The 24627-nt window shown below is 41.7% G+C and overlaps 1 protein-coding gene across 4 annotated transcripts in view; it reads left to right on the top strand.

Annotated features, from left to right (window-relative positions):
• MTR (5-methyltetrahydrofolate-homocysteine methyltransferase) overlaps positions 1 to 9519 on the top strand; it is an 85328-nt gene extending 75809 nt beyond the window's left edge. For all 4 annotated transcript variants that reach the window (XM_039531292.1, XM_039531289.1, XM_039531291.1 and 1 more), the window contains 6 exons: positions 2272 to 2427; positions 3559 to 3755; positions 5446 to 5646; positions 6652 to 6844; positions 7628 to 7740; positions 7885 to 9519. In XM_039531292.1, the coding sequence (XP_039387226.1) occupies positions 2272 to 2427; positions 3559 to 3755; positions 5446 to 5646; positions 6652 to 6844; positions 7628 to 7740; positions 7885 to 7971 (947 nt within the window). In that variant the 3' untranslated portion in view covers positions 7972 to 9519. The remainder of the gene's footprint in view (positions 1 to 2271; positions 2428 to 3558; positions 3756 to 5445; positions 5647 to 6651; positions 6845 to 7627; positions 7741 to 7884) is intronic.
• Positions 9520 to 24627: the final 15108 nt, after the last annotated feature.

Below are 24627 nucleotides of genomic sequence, written 5' to 3'. Positions count from 1 at the left end.
AAGTGTTCTCATCCCCGTGCTTGCAGATGTTTGGCCCCATTACATTTATTTTTGTTCCTTCTGATTTCCAGCTTGTGAAACTTTCCAACTTTTATACATTGCCAAAAAGTGAGTGTTGTACATCAGTTTAAAACCAAAGATCCATTATAGTACATATAATCAAATCATAGAAATGTAGGATTGGAAGGTGCCTCAATATGCCATCTAGTCCAGTCCCCTACACTCAAGGCAGGACTAAGTAATAACTAGACCATTCTTGACCACTGTTTGTCTAACCTGTTCTTAAAAACCTCCAATGACGGAGATTCCACAACTTCTCTAGGTGGGCACTCAATAGTGCCTACTTTCACAGGGCCAAAATGCAGCACTCAGTTTCTAGTAACTAATCTTTATAAAGGTCCCTCCTAAGGTAGCAGAAAAGGTGGGAAGATGCAAATGCTGGACCAGTAGCTACATGATAACAAGGACCCACCACTGCACGTGCACCCTCACCACCCCTATCCTATTGGATGTATGGAAGTTGCAAAAGCTCCTGCAGCTTCCCGACTAGGTTTTATGTGGAACTTCACAGCACACAATGCTGGTGAACTGGGCTGTGCCTGAGTAGAAGAGTTGGCTATAAAGCATAGGTGGGCAAACTACAGACCATGGCCACATCCGGCCTGCAGGACCGTCCTGTCCGGCCCATGAGCTCCTGACCTGGGAGGCTAGCCCCCGGACCCTCCCCCGCAGCCTAAGCTCACTGCGCCACCGGTGCAATGCTCTGGGCAGTGAGCTCATGGGGCAGCGCAGCTGCAGAGCCGGGGCCTGACCCCATGCTCTGTGCTGCGCGGCGCGGCTGCCTGTCCTGGTGCAGCCGCGCTGCCAACCACGAGTGCTCCAGGCAGTGTGGTAAGGGGGCAGGGAGCTGGGGGGGAAGTTGGATAGAGGGCAGGGAAGTTCAGGGACTGGTCAGGGGCCAGGGGTGTGGATAGGGGTCGGGGCAGTCAGAGAGAGGCGAACAGGGGAGGTTGAATGGGAGCAGGGCTCCCGGGTGGGCAGTCAAGAAGGAGAGGAGGGGTTGGATGGGGCAGTGGGGGGCAGTTAGGGGCGGACTGTCCAGGGGCGGTCAGGGAGAAGGGGTGGTTGGACAGGGCAGGGGTCCTGGGAGGGCAGTCAGGAAGGAGGGTGGGGGTTGGATGGGGCGGGAGGTCCGGGAGCAGGCAGGGGACAGAGAGCAGGTGGGATGGATGGGGCAGAGGTCGCCGGGAGGCTGTCAGAGAACAGGGGAGGTTGGATGGGGCAGAAGTCCTGGGGGGGCCACCAGGAGGCACAAGAAGCGGGGGGGGGGATGGCAGATAGGGGGCGGAGGCCAGGCCACACCTGGATGTTTGGGGAGGCATAGCCTCCACTAACCGGCCCGCCATACAATTTCAGAAACCCAATGCAGCCCACAGGCCAAAAAGTTTGCCTGTCCCGATATAAAGCATCAATATAGAAAGCATTTAGTGGAAGGTAGTCTATGCATCTGCCCAGTTCTGACATATTCTAAGCCCTATGATCAACAAAATACTGTAACTTCATGAGTCCAACACAATTACGTACCAATCAGTATTGATTTGGATGAACTAATGAAGGAACTTTAAATTTCATATGTCAAGGCTAAGGCCTGATAGTCTTCTAGGCCAGCGTAGTGGTCTAGACAATTATCTAGACCAGATAATAGTGATATGGTAGTTAGATTGACTTCAGTTTATTGTGGCAGTCTTCTGAAGGATGACAACTTTAAATACTTCATGTGGCACACAGATGCTGTTAAGAGTTCAAAAGCACAGGGAACGAGAAAACTAAGTTATAAATGGTAGTGATGGTTTATGTTTCCTTGCTGTGTTGTGTACAGTAGGACCTCCGAGTTATGAACCTCTCGGGAATGGAGATTGTTTGTAACTCTGAAATGTTTGCAGCTCTGAACAAAATGTTACAGTTGTTCTTTGAAAAGTTTACCAACTGAACATTGACTTAATATGGCTGTGAAACTTTACTATGCAGAAGAAAAATGCTGCTTTACCTTTTTTTTTTTTTAGTAGTTTATGTTGAACACAGTATTGTATTTATTTTTATTTTTTTTGTCTCTGCTGCTGCCTGATTGCATATTTCCAGTTCCAAATGAGGTGTGTGGTTAACTGGTCAGCTCGTAACTCTGGTGTTCATAACTCTGAGGTTCTACTGTATGTAAAAGATTCAGCAATATGTGGTAATTCCCAAATGACAAATTATTTTAAACTTCTACAGTTAAACCTAAATTCTTTGGTACTCAAGTTTTTGAAGATTATAACCTGGAGAGGCTGGTGGAATACATTGACTGGAAGCCTTTTTTTGATGTCTGGCAACTTCGGGGCAAATATCCCAACCGAGGATTTCCTAAAATTTTTAATGATAAAGCAGTGGGTGAGTATTGAAATAGCATTTCTTGTATGAAGGCAATGCAGACAGATCAGTTACTTAAAATATATATTCTGATTGTTCACAAATACAGTTACTTAAAATATATATTCTGATTGTTCACAAATACACAGGAGAAACGTCAATTGAATCAGAAAGTGTTTTAATAAAATGTTGGTACAAAAGATTAATAATGAAAAGTAAGTGGGGAATTATTTAGGCCCCAACTGTAAAGAGTTCACTTGTATATAAAAACAAAGGAAAATATTTGGATGATGGGAAAAAATTATAGAAGGCTTGATATGTCTATATTCATTGTTGGACAACATCACTAGAAGCCCTGGGTCCCATTATAGAATCATAGATATGCATAATCCTGAAAGTACTTTTTAAAAGACCATTGGAACATATGTAATAAAGCTGCAAGTGTATCCAAACCTCTAAAAACTAGTGTTCTTTCTACTATACTATATTTAGAGCCCTGCAAATCTGCAGATAGCAGCTTTATAGCTGCGGATAGTTGTGGACTGTGTTTGCGGATCACAGATCGGATGCGGCTACAAATTTTATATCCACACAGGGTTCTGACTATATTGGATAGCCAGATAATTTGGTGTAAATATGAAGTATTTAATATACACTAGCAGAGTTAAGTGAGCTAAGGAACAGATACTATCAAAGTGAGGATGGTTTATGTGGTCTTGTGTGTTTGGATAAGCAAGACACTGGGGCTCACTCTTTTAAAGCAGTATGGAATGGTTACCAGTAGTGGATTACAGCACAGAGTCTGTGAGGTGTTTAGGTGTAAGGGGGTCCCAACCACAATCTAATGATTTCTGCGGTATTTTAGATACTTTCATGTACAGTCTGTCCACATCACTTATTCTGCTCCACCTTTTTTACTGTACTAGAATTCTACTGGCTGAAGTATTTGTGCAGCAGGTGTACTGTTACAACTGTGTAACCATGACAGCGCTGACACCTCTGTTAGCAACAGCTAAAATGCTACAGCAGTAACCAATAAGAAAGATGACTGAGGAAATAGTAGGATTATCCATAAAGTGTATTTATTTAAAAAAGAGGGGAGGAGGAAGCTGGAAAGTTGGTTAAAGTTATAATGTCTCTTTTTTTTGTTAGGAGAAGAAGCCAAAAGAGTTTATAATGATGCTCAGACCCTACTAAAAACTTTGATTAGCCAAAAGAAGTTGCAAGCCAGCGGCCTGGTTGGGTTCTGGCCAGCGCAGAGTGTTCAAGATGATATTCATTTATACATAACGGAAGAGGCATTGCAGTCTGCAGAACCAATAGCTAAATTTTATGGCTTAAGGCAGCAGGTAGGAAGATGGAGTATTTGCTGACCTAGTATAAAGTTCTTTGTGTTGGCTTGTCAAGATGGAACAAAGGGATTATATTAAAGTTCATGCTGAAAATGAAGTTAGCTATAATCTGTGAGAGCAATCTACAAAGGAAGAGTCATCTCCTGATTCCGTCTGCCTTTTTCAAAAATTATTATGAGTTAATAACATAAGATCTGTGAATGGTGAAACAGTGTATCACAGAACACTCCTTAGATTTCATTTTTTCAGATTCTTTTTCTTCTAATATTTTAGAAGCCATAAAGCACCGTTGTGCATCTATCATGCTTCATAACTTCATAATCAAGACCCTGTATACCCAACCTACATTTTGCACCAAGATCCTCCATCAGACTGGAAATTCTGTGGGAGCTTAATTTATACTAAAAATGAGATTTTTTGAATGAATTAAGTATGAACATTAATAATGTCTGTCCTGCAGTTATCTGCAGTCTTTATTTTTGTTTAATTCTCACCTGGGGAAACAGTTGAGAATAAACACATTTATTAGCCATTTCTGTTAACAGATTAGAAGCAAAATAGTTAATTATTGACATTTTAAATGATCATCTTTAGGTTTGCATTAACAACCCATTCACGTGAATGGAGAAGTTTGGATTTCTCAGAGTTACTGCTTCAAGCTATCCCGGGAAAATAATGTTGGTTCAGTTTATGCTTAGTTCATATTTTCAGAGTTATCTTTACGATCTTTAGAAACAGAATTTAAAAAAATATATAAACTGAATTTCTGGAGCACAGTTTTGTGTACAAGTGTGGATTCTGTGACACATGCTGCAGGATTTTGTCTAAGGTACCAGCGTTGTTAGAGGGACACTGTCAGTTTACAAACCACACTTCCATCTGAAATTTTTTTTACTGCTGTTGTTACAAGCAAACCTTAAGATTACTAGAACTGAGAGATTTTTTCCCCTGCTTTGTTTTATGTCTTTGACAGCACTTTTATTATAGCCTGTTTTACTAATCCTCTTGTTCGGTCCGACAGTTTCCTCTGTTTGTGTAGGTCTTTCAATCAGCAACAGGGGAGAGAAAAATGTTCTTTAAAAATGTGAAAACATGGTTGCAAAATTAGTTCTGGGTCTCACGGGTCGGGTGTTGTACACAGTTACTTTCGCCTCTTTGTTTTACTGATTGGATTTCAATACGAGTGTCTCTTTACAGGCTAATCCCATTGGTCTATCATCTAATATGCTGATCCTGGGCCTTAGCATAAACTTCACTTTGAAAAGATGGAAGGCATCATACATCTAGGCCTGGCATATACTTGCCTCCTGCTATTTACAAGAATATCTTGTACCTAGAAGTCCTTGTGGTTTAAAAATAACAATTTCTCGCCTATTGAGGGAAAGTAGATGGACCCATTTCTAGGCCTGCCTGAGTAATGGGGGGAGGAGGGGAGCGAGAGAGAGAGAGAGCTCAGTGGTTTGAACATTGGCCTGCTAAACCAAGGGTCGTGAGTGCAATCTTTGAGGGAGCCACTTAGGGATCTGGGTCAAAAATCTGTCTGGGGATTGGTCTTGCTTTGAGCAGGGGGTTGGACTAGATGACCTCCTGAGGTCCCTTCCAACCCTGATATTCTAATGAGCTTTTTTTAAAAAAAAAAAAATGCAAGTTCTCTTATTTGATGCAACTTTTTTGTTTATTATTTTAGGCCGAAAAAGACTCCAACTGCGCAGACCCATATTACTGCCTCTCTGATTTTATAGCCCCCTTGGATTCTGGTGTTCGTGACTATTTAGGCCTGTTTGCTGTGGCCTGCTTTGGGGTAGACAAGCTGTGCAAGGAATATGAGAAACAGTGTGATGACTACAGCAGCATAATGGTGAAAGCACTGGGAGATCGTATAGCAGAGGTAACAAATTTTATTACAGATTGCATGGCCGCTTATACTTTCCTCGAACTCTCTGTTGGACTCATTTGACAGTCACTTCTTCACCTTCTTAGATAAAAGCGGGTGTTGTGTGACACGGTGCGTCGTACTTATTAAATCTGAAATTAAATTACTTGCCACCGAATGTGTCTTGAGCAAAGAGAGGATAGTCAGCATGAGCAACAGGGGAATCTGAGACTCAGTGCAGCTTTCCAGACTTTTTTCCATCACGAGAGAGTTTCAGGGTCAAGTCTCAAAAAAGCAAGTAGCTTTAAACAGGTTGTAAACTGGGCCACTTTTTTTAAAAAGTATCTCTAACTCCCTCAGATAATTTTTGGGACCCTAAAATGACCTAATAGTTCTACCCTTGGATACAAACACAGGGATTCCATTGGCTTTAATGGTAACCACACAAGTATATCCAAAGGAAGAATTTGATCCACTGTGTCTAAGATTTTCTCTACAATGTGTGTTTGTCCTGATTCCAATCATGTGCCAAATTCTGGTGCAAGCTTATAGTGTAAACAAGGAAAGCTGGAATTTGCACCAGTCAAACTTATCCAGTTTCAAACAGAGCTAAGCTCTTCTGACACAAGTAGCAAATTCGTGTGTCTGTACTAGAAGTTTGTGATGGTGCAGCTACACCACTGGCTCATCTGTCATGGCTGGAACCAGGGCAAATGGTATAGTGTAGGCAAGGTCTAAACATCTTCTCTGCAGCTTGGCACTGTATCATCATCTGGTTACCAGCCTCCTTTTTCCTACTTCCAGTATATATGCTTGTCAAGCACCCACCAAAAAAACCCAGAATGGGTGAAAGAAGTACCTTGTGTGTGTTTCAGTTTGCTTGTATGATGCTTATTAACCCATGGTGAGAGTCCTTACAAAGAAGTAAATGAAATCTGACCATGTCATTTTTGGCCTGGACTAAATTGCTGTTGTTGGCAGTCTCTTCAAATTAAAAGAATACTTACACTTTGTTCCCAGGCATTTGCAGAGGAGCTCCATGAAAGGGTCCGAAAAGAATTCTGGTCTTACTGCAACAATGAGCAGTTGGATATTTCAGACTTGCGCAGGATCAGATATGATGGAATCCGTCCAGCTCCTGGGTACCCGAGCCAGCCTGACCACACTGAAAAACTCACCATGTGGAAACTTGCAAACATTGAGGAGGCAACAGGTACCTGCAACCTTTTTTATTTCCCCTTTGACCTGAATAAGGAATTAAAACTCTGTGACAAAGTATCCAATGCAGAGCTGCATAAAAACAAAAACCAAAACAATTATAGTTGGAATCTCTGTCTGTCTCTCTGGTCCCCCACCCCTTTTCATTTTCTGCAGCCAGGGAGGTTTTTTATGGAACAATGTCATCTTGGAGTTTTTCCTGTTTGTTAGCGAATTTTGTAGCAGAATCTAGTTTGCATTTAAAAATATATTTCTAATGTCCTTATGGCCGCAAGCAAACTTCCAAAAATGAACAGAGTGTAGATCAATGTAGTGATGTGTTCCTCAGTCTGCAGAGAGCCTCAAACCTCTTAGACCTCTTAGAAAGTGTGAACTGCCCTGTTCCTCTTCTGTTGCTGTTTTAAATGTCAGCTATCTCACTGCTAATCCCAAACTACCTTCCTAGGTTCCAGAAACCCCTAATGCTTCCTTCCCAGATGCCAAAATGTCTAGTTTATCCCTAACAACTTCTGCACTGCAGACCTGTATTGCTGATACAAAAATATGCAGCATGTTGAAAACTGAAAATGTAATGCCTGAGGAAAATAAATTTTATTTAATAAAAATAAATAAAACAAGCAATATTGAACTATTAATTTCCCTGTTTAGTTCATTAAAAACCTGCATTTTTGAATTTGCCTAATGCTGTCACAGAATTTTCAGTTTGCCAAACAAGACATCTCCAGAACTTAGGCGTGTTACTATCAGTTACTAAACAAAATGTTGTTTTTAATTTCAGGTATTCAGTTAACTGAATCACTAGCAATGACACCTGCCTCCGCAGTTTCAGGTCTCTACTTCTCCAACCCCAAATCCAAATACTTTGCTGTTGGTAAAATATGTAAGGATCAGGTAATTTGGATTCCATGATATAGCTGAGCTACAAATAAACTGATTAAATAGTTGAAACAAGCTGTTTTCTGACTATTTTGGAAACATTGACTCATGGAGACTTACTAATCAATGTGTTAAAATCTTTTTCTTGTTTCTTTGCAGGTTGAAGATTATGCACTGAGGAAAAACTTGCCAGTGGCTGAGGTTGAGAAATGGCTAGGGCCCATCCTGGCATATGATTCAGAATAACGGTTTGTGAGGTGGCAGGGGCAAGCCTCTGCCTTGATCTTCCCAGTTTCTTCTCCAGAAACAGAACAGATCTCGACTTAGAATCTTGTAGTTTGCATCGATTGACAGAACCTCTCAGTGGGCTTTGGAGGTTGTTCACTTTGTAGCATCACTTGCTGACAAAAAGAAAAACCCCACCACATTTTTGTCTGTTTCTTTGTTAATTTTTGGCAAAGTAGTTTTGTATTACGCCCTTTGTCCAGGAGATAGTACTGAAATCCTCTACAGACCTCAGAATCATAATTGTGCATTTCTGTGCCCAAATACTATAACTGGGCTAGATGTAGCGTGAGATGTAGAGATCATCGGGTTTTCTTTTTGATGGTGGAGGTTTTGAGAACTGGCTCACACCTTAATAATCTTGGGACAAACATTTGCACTGAAGCACCCCATTGACTGGGTGAAATAATGCAGAATTTTGTTTCTGGTCTTTAAATGGTGTGTGTATCAGCAAGTCAGAAGACATGGAAATAGACTAAAAGAATGCCTCATAAGTAATGGGTAGTACTTAGTGGGTAAGGAACAACTTGGGATCTAATCTCCCCCTCAATATACGGATGCCTCTCCTGTATTCGGGAGAACGCCAGATCCCATGCTCATATAGCAATCTTGCTATATCAAAAAGAAGGTTGTATCACTAAGGCTATTTTTATTATTTTTGTTATTGTAACCACCAAAGTAATGTGGTGGTCTGAAACAATCCCAGTAATGCTGTATTATCCTAAAGAATTAAATAGTGTGACTGAGAACAGAACTGAAAGCCTGGAATACTCCCAGCTCTGACGGGTCTTCTCTGGCTTTGGGCAAACCATGTTATCTCTCTGACTCACTGTCTGTAGCTGTAAAATGGGGATACTACTTCCTACCTCACTGGTGTGTATTGTGAAACTTACTTGTTGCTTATATACCACTTTGCGGATGAAAAGAGCTACTGACTTTAATATGTTAGTTGCAGGTAAGTCTTTGGGTGCCTGAATATTAAAACTGTGGTTGCAATACCTTTGCTCACTGATAATGAAGAAAAGGCCTTTGGAAATAGCTGCTATGTTTTTTCACCCAATTACTACTTTTTAAGCAAAAACATCATGTTGGAAAAACTGTTACACAACAATTTTTGCATCAAATTACTGTGCTTAGTCCTCTGATCTGAATGTAAGCGATAGATAATCTACACGTTTAGTCTCTAAATAAATATTTAATTTTGAATAAATTCACTGTTTATAAATGTTTTTAATAATCTCTGAGATAGGCACTAGCCTAGCTCAGAGCTACGTATTTAATTATTAACTTTTATGAAACATTGAGGAGAAAGTCCTGCTTTCTAAGTCTGGTATCTGTCAAAAACAATGACCTGTGTTGTAAAGAGATCCTCCTTCTAAATATATTGTTTATAATCAATTGGTATTTAAATATTGCCTTACAATATTAACCTTCATCTGACTTTTGAAATATACTGAAAAAAATGCATATATGACTCCTTAAACAATAAATATTAAGCTATCGGTAGTGCTATCCTTGTCAAACCTGAGTTTAAAATATATCATTGACATAAAATATGCAATAAAATCTGACCTACTTTTGTAGTTAGTATACACTTTGCTCTATGATTCGGTATTTAAGTCTTAGGTGCTTTGGAAAATCCCATCCAAAATGAGTTAGCTCTGAACTCATTTAAGTGCTTGGGAAAATCCCTCACTTAGAGATTATTTTTGTAAATAGAAACTACATAGAGCAAGAGACTGAAAGGCTTGATCCTCATTCACACTCAGGTCCCTTTACAATACAAGGCCCCTGTACATTGCCACAGTGGCATCAAAGGGCTTTAGTACAAATGAAAGTTGGGTCCTAAAATGTCTTTTATTTTTCCCTATGAAAGTTAATCTTTAATGGCTGGAATTTTTAATTTTCCCCACTCAAAATCTATAGTTGGGCCTTTTCTAGGTGCTAATAACTGGCATATCTTCCCCCCGCCTTGCTGGTAGATGGAAAAAGGCCAGATTCTGATCTTGCTTGTATTGGCACATCTCCAAAGTAACTGCATTGAAGTCAGTAGGATTACTCTGGAGTTATGTTGGTGTAAATGAGTTCAGAATCTGACTCATACATCTTGATCTTGCTTCCATTGATATCAGTAACACAACTACCAGTGACTTCAGTGATCCTGCTTCCACTGAAGTCACTGGTAGTTGTGTTACTGATATCAATGGAAGCAAGATCAAGGTGTATGAGCCAGATTCTGAACTCATTTACACCAACATAACTCCAGAGTAATCCTACTGACTTCAGTGCAGATCAGAATCTGAACTAGAGAATTTGTGTACATTAGTTTGATAAGTAATCAATACTTTTAAACGTATCTCTTTACACAGATTGGATTATTCGAAGATGAAAATTTCTCAAGTTATAAAAAAGGTGGTGAAATCTGTGTGGAACTACATCAAGTCATGTGTAAAGTATAAATGTTGGTTCATTCTAAAAAGGTGAATTTGTGGCTGATGGATTTCTTCTGCACTTCTGTACGCTGACCTTGTGAGAACAAACATGTACATATGTTTCTGCAGATTAGCAAGGTGGTTTTTCAGGAAGCAGACAGATGAAACGCTGCATTGGACAGGCAAAGGACTAATTTAACAAACTGCTCTTTAGAGATATGTTAGTAAAATTTGTACTTGATTTATTGCCATAAATCATGCTGTTTTTAAACACATGCCTCAATCTTGTCTGTGCTCAGCTGGTTTGATTTCAGGAAATAAGCGCTCCTGAGATGCAGTGCTTTGCTAAATACAGTACAAGAGCCTCTTCACCCAATCAGGAGTTTATAATTTACTGTTCTGCAGTGGCTGTCAATTAAGTTTTGGCTTTTATGATCATCGCTCTAAACAGACAGTTCCAGTTAGATGAATATGAACAATAGACACATTCTTCTTCCAGTGCTTGCTCATGTCTATTCCATACTAGGTGTGTGTGCTCGCCACATGCACCAGTGCTGGAAGTTTTTCCCTTGGCAGTATCCGTAGAGACTGGCTCTGGCGCCCTCTGGAATGGCACCCATGGCGCGGTATAAGGGGTGCCACGAGCTCCTCGCACCCTCAGTTCCTTCTTGCTGGAAACTCTTCTTTGAGTGCTTGCTCACGTCCATTCCGTTTTGGGTGACTCCAAAGCAGTACCTCTGGAGTGTCATCTCTGACCTGCTGAGTGATGGCATAAGTGGTAAACATGTGAACAGAGGACCACATTGTGGCTCTACAGATGTCCTGGACAGGGATGTGAGCCAGGAAGGCCACCGAATACACCTGCGCTCTCGTTGAGTAGGCCCTGACAATCGGTGGCGGCGGAACCCCCACCAGGTGGAAACAGGTCCTTATGCACGGGTGATCCAACTGGAAATCCTCTGCGAGGACACCAGGTGACCCTTCCACCTATCCACTGTAGCGATGAAAAGTTGAGTCAATTTTTGGAAAGGCTTGGTATGTTCTAAGTAGAAAGTCAAGGCCAACACATCTCAAAGAACACCAGTTACAGAAAAGATAACTCTTTTTCTGTTCTTTTAGGACCTAATGCTAAAAGTCTTGTGAGAAATCTGAGCGATTTTAACAGGGCTACTTCTGTGAGTTATTCACACAAATGGAAGTGAGTGCATTACCTTATACTTCTATAATGGTTTTCTTGCTTCAAGACTCATATCCAGTTATTTTACAGCACAGAAGAAGGTATGTGTTACGTGTTCAATTCAGTGATAACCACTGGTGAGATCTGTTGGATTATTCTAAATGCACAGCAAGAGGACCAAAGTTGTTAAGGGAAGATTATTTACTGGAGACAGCGGGGAACTAAGGTGAATTGAGAATTAGATATACACAAATATCGAGCCACCATCACACCCAAATCCTTTAGAGCTCACTACATCCTTTTTGTTTCCCTATTCTGGCAACACCCCTCTTCATCCACCAACAATCTCCATTTTTGTTCTCAGCTCGTCAGCCACTCTTCTCAGTCCTGAACCCCCCAGATTCCAACATAAGAAATAGGCTGCTTTAAATTCACTTTGTTGATGTTCCTTCATCAATAGTCTGTCATAGTCCTGCTGACTGCTGCCTACTCCCCTCCCGCCCTTTCTATTTCTTAACCTCAGCTGTCTTTTCTCAAGGCACCATCAGACACCATCTCCCTCTTTCAGTGGACTCCACACTTTACTTTACTTTACTCTCATGATTCAATGGATCCCTTGAAGAAATAGATTTCTTCACCTCCTAATTTACTATTTGACCTTTGCATCAGGGTGGATTTGATTTAGTCAGGAAGACTCTATTTAATTGTGGATTTCTCCATAAAAGTGCATTCTTGTTGATTGATTGTTATAACCTTAATACATATTCTTCACAACTCAGAGATAGATGTAGGTTTCAGTTTTAGAAGGTACACACTATACCTTTTTAAGTGATTTATTTTGAAAACTTTTCAGATTAGTTTTATAGCTATATCAGAAAATGAATGATTGTTTGGTTATTTCATTTACCAAAGGTAATTGAAGCAGATATTTGCGAAGTCATTGGGAGGTGAACTGTCTCCAATTCAACAGGTTAATCATTAATATTTGGAGGATTTTCTTGTTGTGCTGTATAAGGAGAAGAACATCACCAGACAGACATTTAAATGGTTTTATTTAACTAAAACAACATTATGTATTCTGGATTTTTTTCTTCAACAGCAAACATATGCTTATTTTGTTAAAATATTATATGAATTTTTGAATTTAAACATTCAAGTTTTTTAAAATCAAGTTTGTTTTTCTTAATTGTTTAACTAAAATAGTTAAATGAAATATTTAAAAAAACAAAACAAAAATTAGATTGACTATGTCAGCCAGGTCAACATGAGAAATTTAAAATATTGGCTTCTGTAGCTAACTCAGTCGTCTTCCCCTTCATTTTCCTGTTTGTTCATAATCTGGAAAAGAAAAACAAGCTGTCCTGCTTTTTCAGGTCCCAAACGATTTCTCAGTTTGGAGTGAATTAGTCCAAAGGAATAAAATATTCTTTCTACACCAGCAGAAGAAGCTACTGCTGTTAAAAGCAAGAGGATCACTTCAACAGTCTCTGAATCCAAGTGCTTAAGTGACTTCCACCAGTTCACTGGTGTGACTTTCTTCAAAACATCATCAGCAAACATATATTTCTTGAATGGTTTCAAGTATCAGTGGGTAGCCATGTTAGTCTGTATCCACAAAAACAACAAGGAGTCCGGTGGCACCTTAAAGGCTAACAGATTTTTTTGGGCATAAGCTTTCGTGGGTAAAAAAAACTCACTTCTTCAGACCCACAAAAGCTTATGCCCAAATAAATCTGTTAGTCTTTAAGGTGCCACTGGACTCCTTGTTCTTGAATGGTTCTTATTCCCAAACTGGGTCTCTTTTATGGCCTGCTGCCATTATAAGTTTTCCTTCTAGTGAGAGAATAGTATGGTAGATCTCAAATCAATGAAGGCTACACTCAGAAAGACCTCAAGACTTCTGGAATATGCTGCTCAAACAGTTTGACTTTTGTTTCTACTGCCTGTCCCTCCCTTCTCACATTTATCTCCAGACGACTTCTCCTTATTCCGCCCTCAACAATCTTTTATTCATTGAACTTTTTGAAACTTTGCACTTTTAGAGAGAGGTAAGGGATTGACTCTGTGTACACAAATTTGCAGACGGACAATAGAGTTGAGGTCTGTTATTTCTCACCTCTCTATATTATTTATTTTAAAACATTTTTGCTGTTAACAAGCATGTTATCTCTGGAGAGACAAATCCACAGTTTGAGAACGGCAAAACTAAGCATCTCTGATAGTGCTCAGCCTAGAAGATACCGAGTCCCAGTGGGTAGATAGAAAGATTAACCTAAACAATATATACAGAAGCCCCTGTAACTCCATAAGATTGGGTCTCTAATCCATGAACTATTGGAACTCATTTACAAAACTTTTCTTAAACATTACATGAATATATTGTCTCATACTATAGAATTAGAATTTATAATCCCTTATTCCATGATATATCTTTGAGCTATAATGTATCTTAATTAAAACTATAGACAGGTTTTTTTCTCAGAAATCCCATTTAAGTAAACAGATTTTAATTTTTTTTAAAAAAATAATTGATTTTTATCCACCCTACTTTGCATATATTTTTCCAAATTTTAGGAGGCAATTTTAGGTTTAAATGTCTGATAGTGAAAATCAGGTGGGATGGCAGTGAGTGAGGAAGAGTTACATGGCAGTGGGGTACCAGCTAGATCCCTTAACTTTAATTTTTGTATTAATTGTATTGTAGTACCATCTAGAGGTCTTAATTTCTTTAAATCTTAAAAGAATAAAGTATATAGAACCCTGGGAAAAAAATCCTTAATTTTACTTCAGACAATATAATATTTATGACTATGGCCCTACCAAATTCACGGTCCATTTTGGTCAATTTCATGGTCATGTGATTTTTAAAATTGTTTATTTCATGATTTCAGCTATTTAAATCTGAAATTTCATGATGTAATTGTAGGGGTCCTCACCCAAAAAGGAGTTGTGTGGGTGGGGGGGGTGGGTTTGCAAGGTTATTGTAGGGAGTTGCAGTAGTGCTACCCATATGTTTGCGCTGCTGATGGTGGTGGCACTGCCTTCAGAGAGCAGTGGCTGCTGCTGGCTGGGAGCCCTGCTCAGAAGGCAGAGCCACTGACAGCAGCACAAAAGTAAGGATGGCATGGTATGGTATTACCACCCTTCTGTACTGCTGCCTCCAGAACAGCTGCCGCTCTTAGGCCACCCAGCTCTGAAGGCAGTGCAGAAGTAAGGGTGGCAATACCACAACCCCCCTAAAGTAATCCTGTGACCGCCCCCCCTCCACCCCCAACCACCTCTTGGGCCAGGACCCCTAGTTTGGGAAATTCTGGCCTCCCCCCTTTCCCCCCGATGAAATCTGTATATTATAGGGTAAGAGCACACAAAAGACCAGATTTCACGGTCTGTGACGCATTTTTCATGACCACGAATTTGGTAGGGCCCTATTTATGACCCAAGTAAAATACTAAGTATTTTGATTATCAGCTTTAATCAGCCCCTCCCCATATAAAACTCCTCCCAAAGAAAGACACCACGCTGGTGTTGGCTTGCAGATTCACCATTGATTGCGTTCCTTTCACTCAGTTTATTTAATCTCCTTAGATTCTGGCCAGAGGCGTGCACGGGGAGGGAGGAGCAAGCATGGGCATGTCCCCCCAATAATCAGCAGGGGCACAGAACTTCTCTGGCAAGGAAAATGAGCTCCTCCAGCACCCCTGGGCCACAGCGAGGTCACAGAACGTACCCCCTCCCAAAGTGGTCAATTTTTTTATTCCTGCTCACGCCCCTGGTTCTGGCATATGCTAAATACGCAACCAAGGTACCTGGGTCCAACTACTTTCATAGAGGGCTTTTGTCCCTTTTGGAGTTCTTGGGGTCCCAGCAGATCTCAAGCTTGTAAAGGATGCTCTAAAAAGCTTGGTAAAAGTATTCAGCTCTGTTTCCCAAGTATTAATCCAGGAGTGGGCAAACTACAGCCCGCGGGTCGGATCCGGCCCGTGGGATTTCCAACCCCATGGGTCCGCGTGCTCCCAGAAGCGGCCGGCACCATGTCCCTGCGACCGAGTGGGGGCAGAGGGCTCCACATGCTGCCCTCGCCTGTGGGTACTTCCCCCCCGCAGCTCCCGTTGGCCGGAAACAGGGAACCATGGCCAATGGGAGCTTTGGGGGAGGTATCCACAGGGGAGGGCTCTGCCTACTCCCTCCTGCAGGGGCCAGAGTGATGTGGTGTCAGCCGCTTCCAAGAACAGCGCAGGGCCAGGGCAGGCAGGCAGGGAGCCTGCCCTGGTCTCGGTGCACACTGCTGCCACCCCAGAGCCACTCCAGGTAAGCGGCGCTGGCCCAGAGCCTGCACCCCAAGTCCCTGCCCTGAGCCCCCTGCCACACCTCGCAACCCTTCTGCACCCGAACCTCCTGCCCTGAGCCCCCTCATACACTCTGCACCCCTCCTCTACCCCAACCCCTTGCCCTGAGCCCCTTCCTGCACACCGCACCCCCTCTTACACCCAACCCCCTGCCCCAGCCCTACATTCATGGCCCTGCATACAATTTCCCTACCCAGATGTGGCCCTCAAGCCAAAAAGTTTGCCCACCCCTGTTCTAATCCCTCATATGTGGAGGTAGAGGCTAGGCATGGGTTTTACGCTTAAAAGAAGCAGTATGTTGCACTCCTTTGGGTCTAGGTAGTAGAGTTCTGAGTCTTTAATTATAAACTTCCATTCCTTTGGCTGGCTGCAGTTACTGTCTAATTGTTCATTTAACATAGTCCTCGCTATGCTTTGAATGAGAGGACATCTGGTTTGCCTACCGGAGACCCTGAATCTTGAATACTGCCAGCAGCTAGTGTCACAGCTGCCAAACATGCCTACAGGAGTAGAGACAAAGATATAAGGGCAAAATCTAGAAAGAAAACAATGATTATTTTGACCTCAAAGCAAATATATGTCCTATCAACTGTTTGTTTATAGGTCAGTTTCAAGATAAATTATTTAGTTCTCAGGTGTCAGACAAGAAGTTCCAAGAATCTTGCTTTGCAATTATTATGAGCGTCCCCATTCTACCAGCCATCAGTCCTGACTACATCCCTCAGACGGCTATCAACCTGAATACATTAAAGGCTGAGCTGAGAGAGAGAATAGTCTAAAGAACAAAGGCCCAGATTCACAAATCCATTCAGGCTCCTAACTTCAATTAATTTTAATAGACATTAGGAGCCTAAATAGCTTTGTGGATCTGGGCCAAAGCCCATAATGAGGCCTAGAAATGACATGAGAAGGAGACTCATTCCTGCTCACAGTGGATTTTATCACTAGTAATGAAAAGAGATCAATACAGTTCCTTTTCCCCCCTCTATAAGTGATATTCTTTATTTCCTATTCTAAACTATTGTGTAATATCGTTGTGTACTGTTAACAGATGCTGCGTTCTATCTCGGGGCGTTTACACTTCAGGGGAAAAGTGATTCTTGTGTATGTAAGATTATGAGACAGAGGTGACCAAATAATTCACAATGATTTACTTTAATTTATTCATCAGTGAAATATTGAGGGTATTTTTTAAAAACAATTACCTCTGAGTGCATAAATGCTCACCAAATTCAAATACAAAAAGGGGGCATGAAAATGACAAACACAAATTCACCTAAAAATCTCAGCAAATCTGTCAGAGTACTCACCTGCTCCTATCATTCTGTTCTTTTCTAAAGGAAAAAGGAGTTAAGTGTACTGCAGTTACAGTGCCTTAGTTATCTAGCAATTAGTCAATAACTCTTTGAATTACAATTTATGACCAGACATATGAAACCTTTTACTTAAATAAATTGCAGATACTAGGGTAATACTAGAACCGCAGACACCTACACATTTTTCTTGCCAGAGGAATGATTATTGACATGGCATAAAATTGCAGAGGTTCTTCGTGTATGGTACATTTTTGTTTAATAATCCATTAACATTGGATATTATACCTGTATGGCCTTGCTGGACACAAAACATAGCTTAACACGTCTCATTTCTTTAAAGGCATGATAATTGAGTAATAACCCAGTAGTAGCAAAAACATGTGTAAGCTTAAAATGTCTCATACAGTTCAAAAGACTAAAAGATGAGTTTGGGGTGCAGGCAGGCTGCTCCAGAACAGGGGCCAGAGAGGAGGACTCCCCCCAGCCCTTTCCCTGTGGGCAGCAGCAAGCTCTGGGGGAGGAGCCCCCCTTTCCTGCCCCCCCCAGCAGCACACTCACCCCCACCACTGTCACTGCAGGTGCTCCTAGGGCCCCTCTCAGGTCCAGGAATCTCCCTCACCTCCCCCGTGGTGGGTGCCGCGGGGTGCTGCGTGCGCCTCCTCCCCTGCTGTTGCCCCTGACTGTAGCTTCACTGGGGGTGAGGGATGGGGCTGCCTTGTTGCCCAGCATGGGGCAGGAGTGGTGATTGCGGGCGGGGGGCCCCCTGTGCTGCTAGAGGGTCCCATTGGAAAATGAAAGGGTCTGAGGGGGAAGGGCAGCCTCACAGTCAGTCTGCCCTGGCAGTGAGCTGGGGGCACTACTGCTGCTGCAGGGAGGCAACATGGAGCTGCCCGGGTCCGGGAAGGGGCTGGGGGAAGCAAGTCAGGGCTGGGGGACACTCAGGGGAGGCATGGGGGGGCGGCAGGTGGGACGTGGCGGGAGGGGGAGATCACCCAGGTTATAAATATCTCTGTGCTAGCGGCTTTTTTTTCCCCTCAGCCGCTTTCTGTGCCCCTCGACTTTGTGCGCCTGAGGCAAGTGCCTCACTCGCCTCGCCCTTGTTACGACACTGATCTACAGTGCTACGATAACTGGGCAGCATTAAAAAAGAAACCTTTATTTTCTTATATGTAGTTTGGGGTACAATGCTGTAGCTCTGAACATAACGGCACAGAAGGGGAATGGGTTGGTGGAAGCTGTTGGCTAATCAGAAGGCATTTTGTAGCTTGATAACCCCACAGTTGCTTAGTACAGTCAATATTGCTTGGATAATAGGGGTATCTGCTTAACCTAGACAGACAGGATGAAACTTATTTCATAAATCTGTGTTTAACATGCATGCCATTTTATAAGCAAACCTTTGTGCTTTGTAAGAGAGATGGCTGAAAGAGTTATTCTAAGTGAATGCTGCTCAGCATAAATATTCTTTCCCATGCATAGAGAAAATGGATTTTAAACTTTAAAGTGCATAGCTTTTACATGCTATGCCCTTAGTGCATAGATAATACAGTTTGTAAATCTTTACATGTTTTATTGGGATTTTATCCCTCACTATAGTTCCTACATGGTCTGTAAAAATCAGAGAATACCAGCTGCTGTTTTAACAGAAATTTTGTTAATTAGGATGATTTGTGTTTCCACTGAGGTGTGGATTAAATCCAATTAAGTCTGATTGTATGAAAGATCCTAATACCATATAAATAAGGGATTAATGGGAGTTGTTCACAAGGGGACAATAATTTAGCTTTGTTGACATCTTAATCATTGAGGTTTTTATCATACGATTTCTATCTTCCTTCAATTTAAAATGTTTTTTTATTTGGAAAAATCTTCCGATTTTTTTCTGTACCTGGGTGCTTTATTTTTGCACTTCTTGGATTTATAGTGAGCATTACAAAACCCATGTGAGTCTATAGGATTACTCCAGCCTCAGTAAAGTACCACTCCCCCCACATTTTCCCAGAGCAGTCCTGGGGGCAGGACAAGCAAATCTCCTGCCCCTGGCCCTTCTTACCTCCTTCATAATAGCCTCAAAGTAGGGATCTTCCACACCCAAAATGGGGGCATTAGTCATCAGGAGCGGGAATCCTAAGAAGGGGCTCTTCCTAGGGTGCATCCTAATCTAGCAGCCCCCTCCCCCCCCCCCAGCCTCATTCACTGGAGTCCTCCTTCCCCCAGAAAGTTGGATTCTGAAAGTTCAACTGCAGGGAAGATCGTTAGGTTTTAGGGGTGATCCCCGCACTGGGGACCATTGTACTGGAGGAGAGGTAGAATACTGCAGTAGATCCAGGGAGAGGCAATATGTGACATTTGTGGTCCATCACAGGATTGGGTTCCCGCTTTCCTTGCCCTCCTTACAGGTGAGCCTACCCCACACCCTCCACTATGCCAAAATCCAGGAGGTAAAAATTAAGAAATACATGGTTCTGATGCCTCACCTTGGAAATGGAAAAGGGGACATACACTGTCCCATTGCATTAAAGTCTCTTCTCACTTTGCTTGTGAGTGAAACAAAAGATAATGTTCTTCTCTTCAATACCTGTATCTTAATTGTTTATTTTACATTTGGCATGGGCAGGAATTAGCTGTCCACTAGAGACTGTATTGTATTTTTTTTGCCATTCCTTGTAATGGCCTGTTGCTTTGATTTGTTTTTTAGGATAGTGAAAGTGAGAGTGATCTCTCAATGTGACTGCTTCTTCGTGATGAACTAGGGCTATGCATCTTCTCACTGTTTTCCCATAAAGAGCTTTCTCAGGTTGCCCAAGTTGGCCACTATTTCTGTAGGCTTGTAAGGGATAAGTCCTTTTGTAAGTACCATAAAATACCTAACTGGTAATAGTCAGTGAAAGCAGACAGGAAGGTTCTCCAAGGTAACTAACAATGTCAGTATAAAGGAAATCTTTAGTGTAATATCAAAAATATCCTAGGATCCAGATCCTTCTCCCATGGAGGCAATAGCAGCAGGAACGGGTTGCTAATTTGTGTCTAACTACATAGAAGATTAAATCACTAAACATGTTTTTAAAAGTGTCTAAAATAAAATAAAAATGAATAATTACCAATCAGTTTGGAAGGTGTTTGTTTCCTACACAGTGGAATTGAAAGAATTGGCTTCAGCATTTGAAAGTGTTATGTCCTATCTGATGCTCATCTTGCTATCTTACAAACAGTATAAATTAGAAGTGTAAAGAAAACTGTGAAGGCACTGGAAATTAGGAAGCATTGGATTTATAAATTAAGATCTATAATTGAAAAGAAAATGGTTGATTTAATAATGATTAAATCAAATGCTAAATGAAACAAATAATTTAGAATTTATTTAAATTGTTTTCTAATAGTGCTGCTGTTTCTCAATCCTACTGTACTTTGAATTACATTGAATCCTTGCTCTGAAGCGTCATCAAAAAGGCTTCTTTTCCTGAGAAAGAACCAGACCCATTTACTAAATATGTATACTGAAATTAGAGATGGATACTGAACCAAATCCCTGAATTGGAGCAACCCAAACAAGTTCAGATTTGGATCTAAACTTTGTGGCCCAGGCCCATCGTTAAACCTAAACAGGTATAAGTGTTCGTAAGAACTGTAGTGCATATTCCTTTTTAAAGTACGAAAGCAGGTAAATGTCATAGTTAAGGTTGTGAACCATTTTCTTACCAGCACAGCATTTTCAAAGGCCAGAACTTACTAAAATATTCACTTTTGGGACATTCATTTTCTATGTTTGATCTTTGCACAGAGGCAAATATTTTGGAAAGTTTGAGCAAAAAGACATTTTACTTTCAGTTATAAAAAAGGAGAAAATATATTTCCTGTTCATTATGACTTTTGTGTGTTTGAAATAACTCAGAACAGCTGAATCTTACACATGGCATTTGGCACATGACTAGTACTTAATGTACTGTATCTGATCCGGTACATTTTAAAAAAATAGTATAAACGTGACAAAATGGTGAACATTTGAAAATTCTCCCTCATACAAATACAGCAGAAATACCATTAAGTTTTAAGGTACAATGTTATCCTAGAAGTGCTTCACATTTTGCAGCACTATTTAAAGGTAAGATCCAACTCTCATTGTCTTTTTATTTACTTCAAGGAGAGCTGGATCAGCCCCTATCTGCATGATGGGATACTTAGTCCAATGAACTCCTCCAAACCAGCCAGGAACTTACAAGTTGGTAGTGAGATTGGAGGGGAAAAGAAGCAGCCTTGATTTTCTGAACTGACACATTCAACCTTGTTTCACACCTTTTTTTAACTGCGATGCGAAGGGGGGGTATCAAAGAAAGTTATACTTGTAGTGCAGTCAGAATTTGCTTCCTTTAATAGTTGATATAGTTTGTTGATGCTCTGCTTTGCAAGATCTTTCAACACTGCATTGATCTCTACACTGGTGAGCGGGGGTGGGCACAGAGCTCCGCTGCTGCTCCTCCAGGTATCTCCTACAAAGCTCCCATTGGCCTCAGTTCCCTGTTCCTGGCCAATAGGAGCTGCGGGGGGTGGTACCTTGAAGCGAGGCAACGCGGGAGCCCTCTGCCTCCGGCCCGAAGGGACATACTGCCAGCCGCTTAAGGGAGCAGTGCGGGGCTCGCTGTGCCAGGTGGGGCAATCCCGCTGTAGTTTGCCCGCCCCTGGCCTGGAGGTAGGCATGGGGGCGCGGGGAGCTTGGCGGGCCGCACAGAATTGCCCCGGGAGCCGCCTCGTGTTTGAGACCCCTGAATTAGGTTGCTACTTCGTCAAAGGATCGGGGACATGCGCCAGCCTTTGTAATCTGAGCAGATCCCCTCAAGCACTTTAGACACACTCACTGAAAAGATAAAACATTGAAATAAGTTTATTAACTACAGAAAGATTTTAAGTGATTATAAGTGGTAGGCATACAGTTCAGAGATAGTTACCTAAGAAAATAAAAAGTAAACATGCATTCTAAATCCTAAACTCTATTAGACTAAGCAAGATTTGGATCAAACAGCTTTTCTCACCCCACTGGATGATGCAGGCAGGTTACAGTTTTTAATACACAGGTTGAATTTCCTTCTTAGCCTGGGACTAATCTCATTTCTAAGTCTTTGTCTTCCCATCATTCTTGTTGCCCAGGTAGGGGAGGAGAGAGGTGGTCTCATGATGCCACTGCCCTTTATTTTATACTATCAATTCATGTCCCAGGGAAGATATTGGCCGAGACGTATTATGGTGAGCCTTGCTGAATCACAGAGTTGAGCAACTCCCATTATGTGGTGCTTGCACAGCTGTTTCTTACAGAATTGTAAATCTCGTTTACATTTCCCTTGCTGGTCAGTGGCTCATGATGGTCACTTAACATCCGTTAGGGTGTGGGTCACCTCCTTTGTTGCCACTGGAGAACTAGCTGTGGGTGTCTCCCAGACACACAACATATTTCAATATGAACCATATAGCAGAATATCATAATTCCACATATAATGATGATACGCATATTGTGACAGAACAATGAGTTTCAGCAGATCATGACCTTTCATATGATACCTTGCAAGGCATGCCTTGTATGAAATATCACAACCATTACCAGTGATAAATGTGGGGGTTACAGGGTGCTACTTTGAGGTACAGCACATCACAGTTGCTTGTATTTTGTTTGCCCTGTGTATTTAGATTGCCAGCTCTTCAAGGAAGGGACTGTGTTTTATGTATGTTCAGCGTTTAGCATATTTTGGGGAATTCACTGATCACCCATTGCAAATTTGCTTTTTTCAAAGGGCAGGTGGAGTAGTGTTATGTATGCCGGTACAGTGTGGGGAGGAGAGAGGAAGGCACAAGAAGTTTCTCATTTCTGCCAGTCTTAGGCTCAGAATTCTTCAAAAGCTGCTGGGCAGGATTCCAATTTAGCATTCAAGAGAGCACTAGGTGGAGGAATGTGGCTGCCATGCCTGAGCAGGTGTCATTTGCCCTGAGCTAGCCAACACAACTGTTTCCCTTCACAATGTGGATACCAGGAGTTTAGCTCTAACTGGGAGGCTGCCGTGTGCTACAAACTCTGCAGCTTCTAAAGAGAAAAGGCCAAAATATGGCACTGTGTAAGCAGGTGCAATTCCCTTGGCTTCAGTGGAGTAACAGTCTTTTGACAATGATGGATTTGACCTAAGCTTTCTATCAATGGCCCAGCCCCATCTTCATTGGCACTGAGCCACTTTGATCTTTTCATAGTTATTTAACAAGATAAAATGGGGGCATAAAATACCATCTGATATATTAAATCCCATCAACCTGACTAACGTTGTAAAATATCCACTTTGTTAACATAAAGAACATCAGATGTCATAGATGGAAGGTTAACAGGCTGCAGCTGGTTAAATCATTAAGTGCTGCCACTGGCTAGCAACTGGGAAGATGAATACAGCAAAAGGAAAGATACGAAATGTTGTCATTAACTTTAGGGATCACGTAGAGAAGAGCAAAAACTAAGCTGAAAAATATCAGCTGCATTCAAAGACTTCACTGCCTCATGGGCATTGCGGTCTTCTGCTCACAACCCAAAGCTAATCAGGTTCTGAATCCTTGAGTTTACCCTTCAGCATGAAGAGGAAGATCATACTGTGCTAGAAAGGAGCCTGCACTCCATCTGACAGGCTCCAGAAGACTTGTATAATCACCAGCACCAAAGAGGTTACTTCCCTTCTTAGTTCTCACACAGGTGTAAAAGCTGGACTAACAAGGCAGGGTTGAGGGCCTAAACACCCAACTGGGCACACTGATGAAACCTAGGACACTTTGCAAAAAGTTACCTAGAAAATAGTGAATGCAGAAGGCTTCTGGCAAGAGTGCTCCACACAGTTCCCGGAGAGCTAGATTATAACCTAAGTTGTGTGTTTTCTTTTTGGTTTTGTTTATGTAACCCTCCTTTTCTTTGCCGAAATCATTGCAAGAGATTATAACAATGTATGTACAATTTATGAATTCCGGAGAGATTTTTAAGAAAATTGTTGTATCCCTGAATACTTCAGTGAATACTGAATCAGCTATCTGCTACCAGGGCTGATGTCAAGTATCTCCCAGACCAGGATCAATGAAGAGTGATTAACTTTATTCCATTCAAATGGGAGCACCTTTGAACAATGGGATGTTTGCAGCCTAGGGAAAACCAGTTTGCCCCAACTTGTCTGCAGTGGGTGGGGTTGGAGCAATGGAAATTTCCCAGCAGGAGAACAAAAACAGAGGTATTCGAAGTGGTTCTTAAAAACTCAGGAAATTCAGGAAATATAAAGTGGCAAGCTGTCTGAGCTGAGGAATCTTTTGACTGCCTGATCAGCTCAAGCTGAAGAGAG

This window comes from Mauremys reevesii, linkage group 3 (assembly GCF_016161935.1).
Source record: "Mauremys reevesii isolate NIE-2019 linkage group 3, ASM1616193v1, whole genome shotgun sequence".
In the NCBI taxonomy this organism is placed as follows: Eukaryota; Metazoa; Chordata; order Testudines; family Geoemydidae; genus Mauremys; species Mauremys reevesii.
Note: the sequence above shows the minus strand (reverse complement) of the source record. Positions and strands in the feature narration are given on the sequence as shown.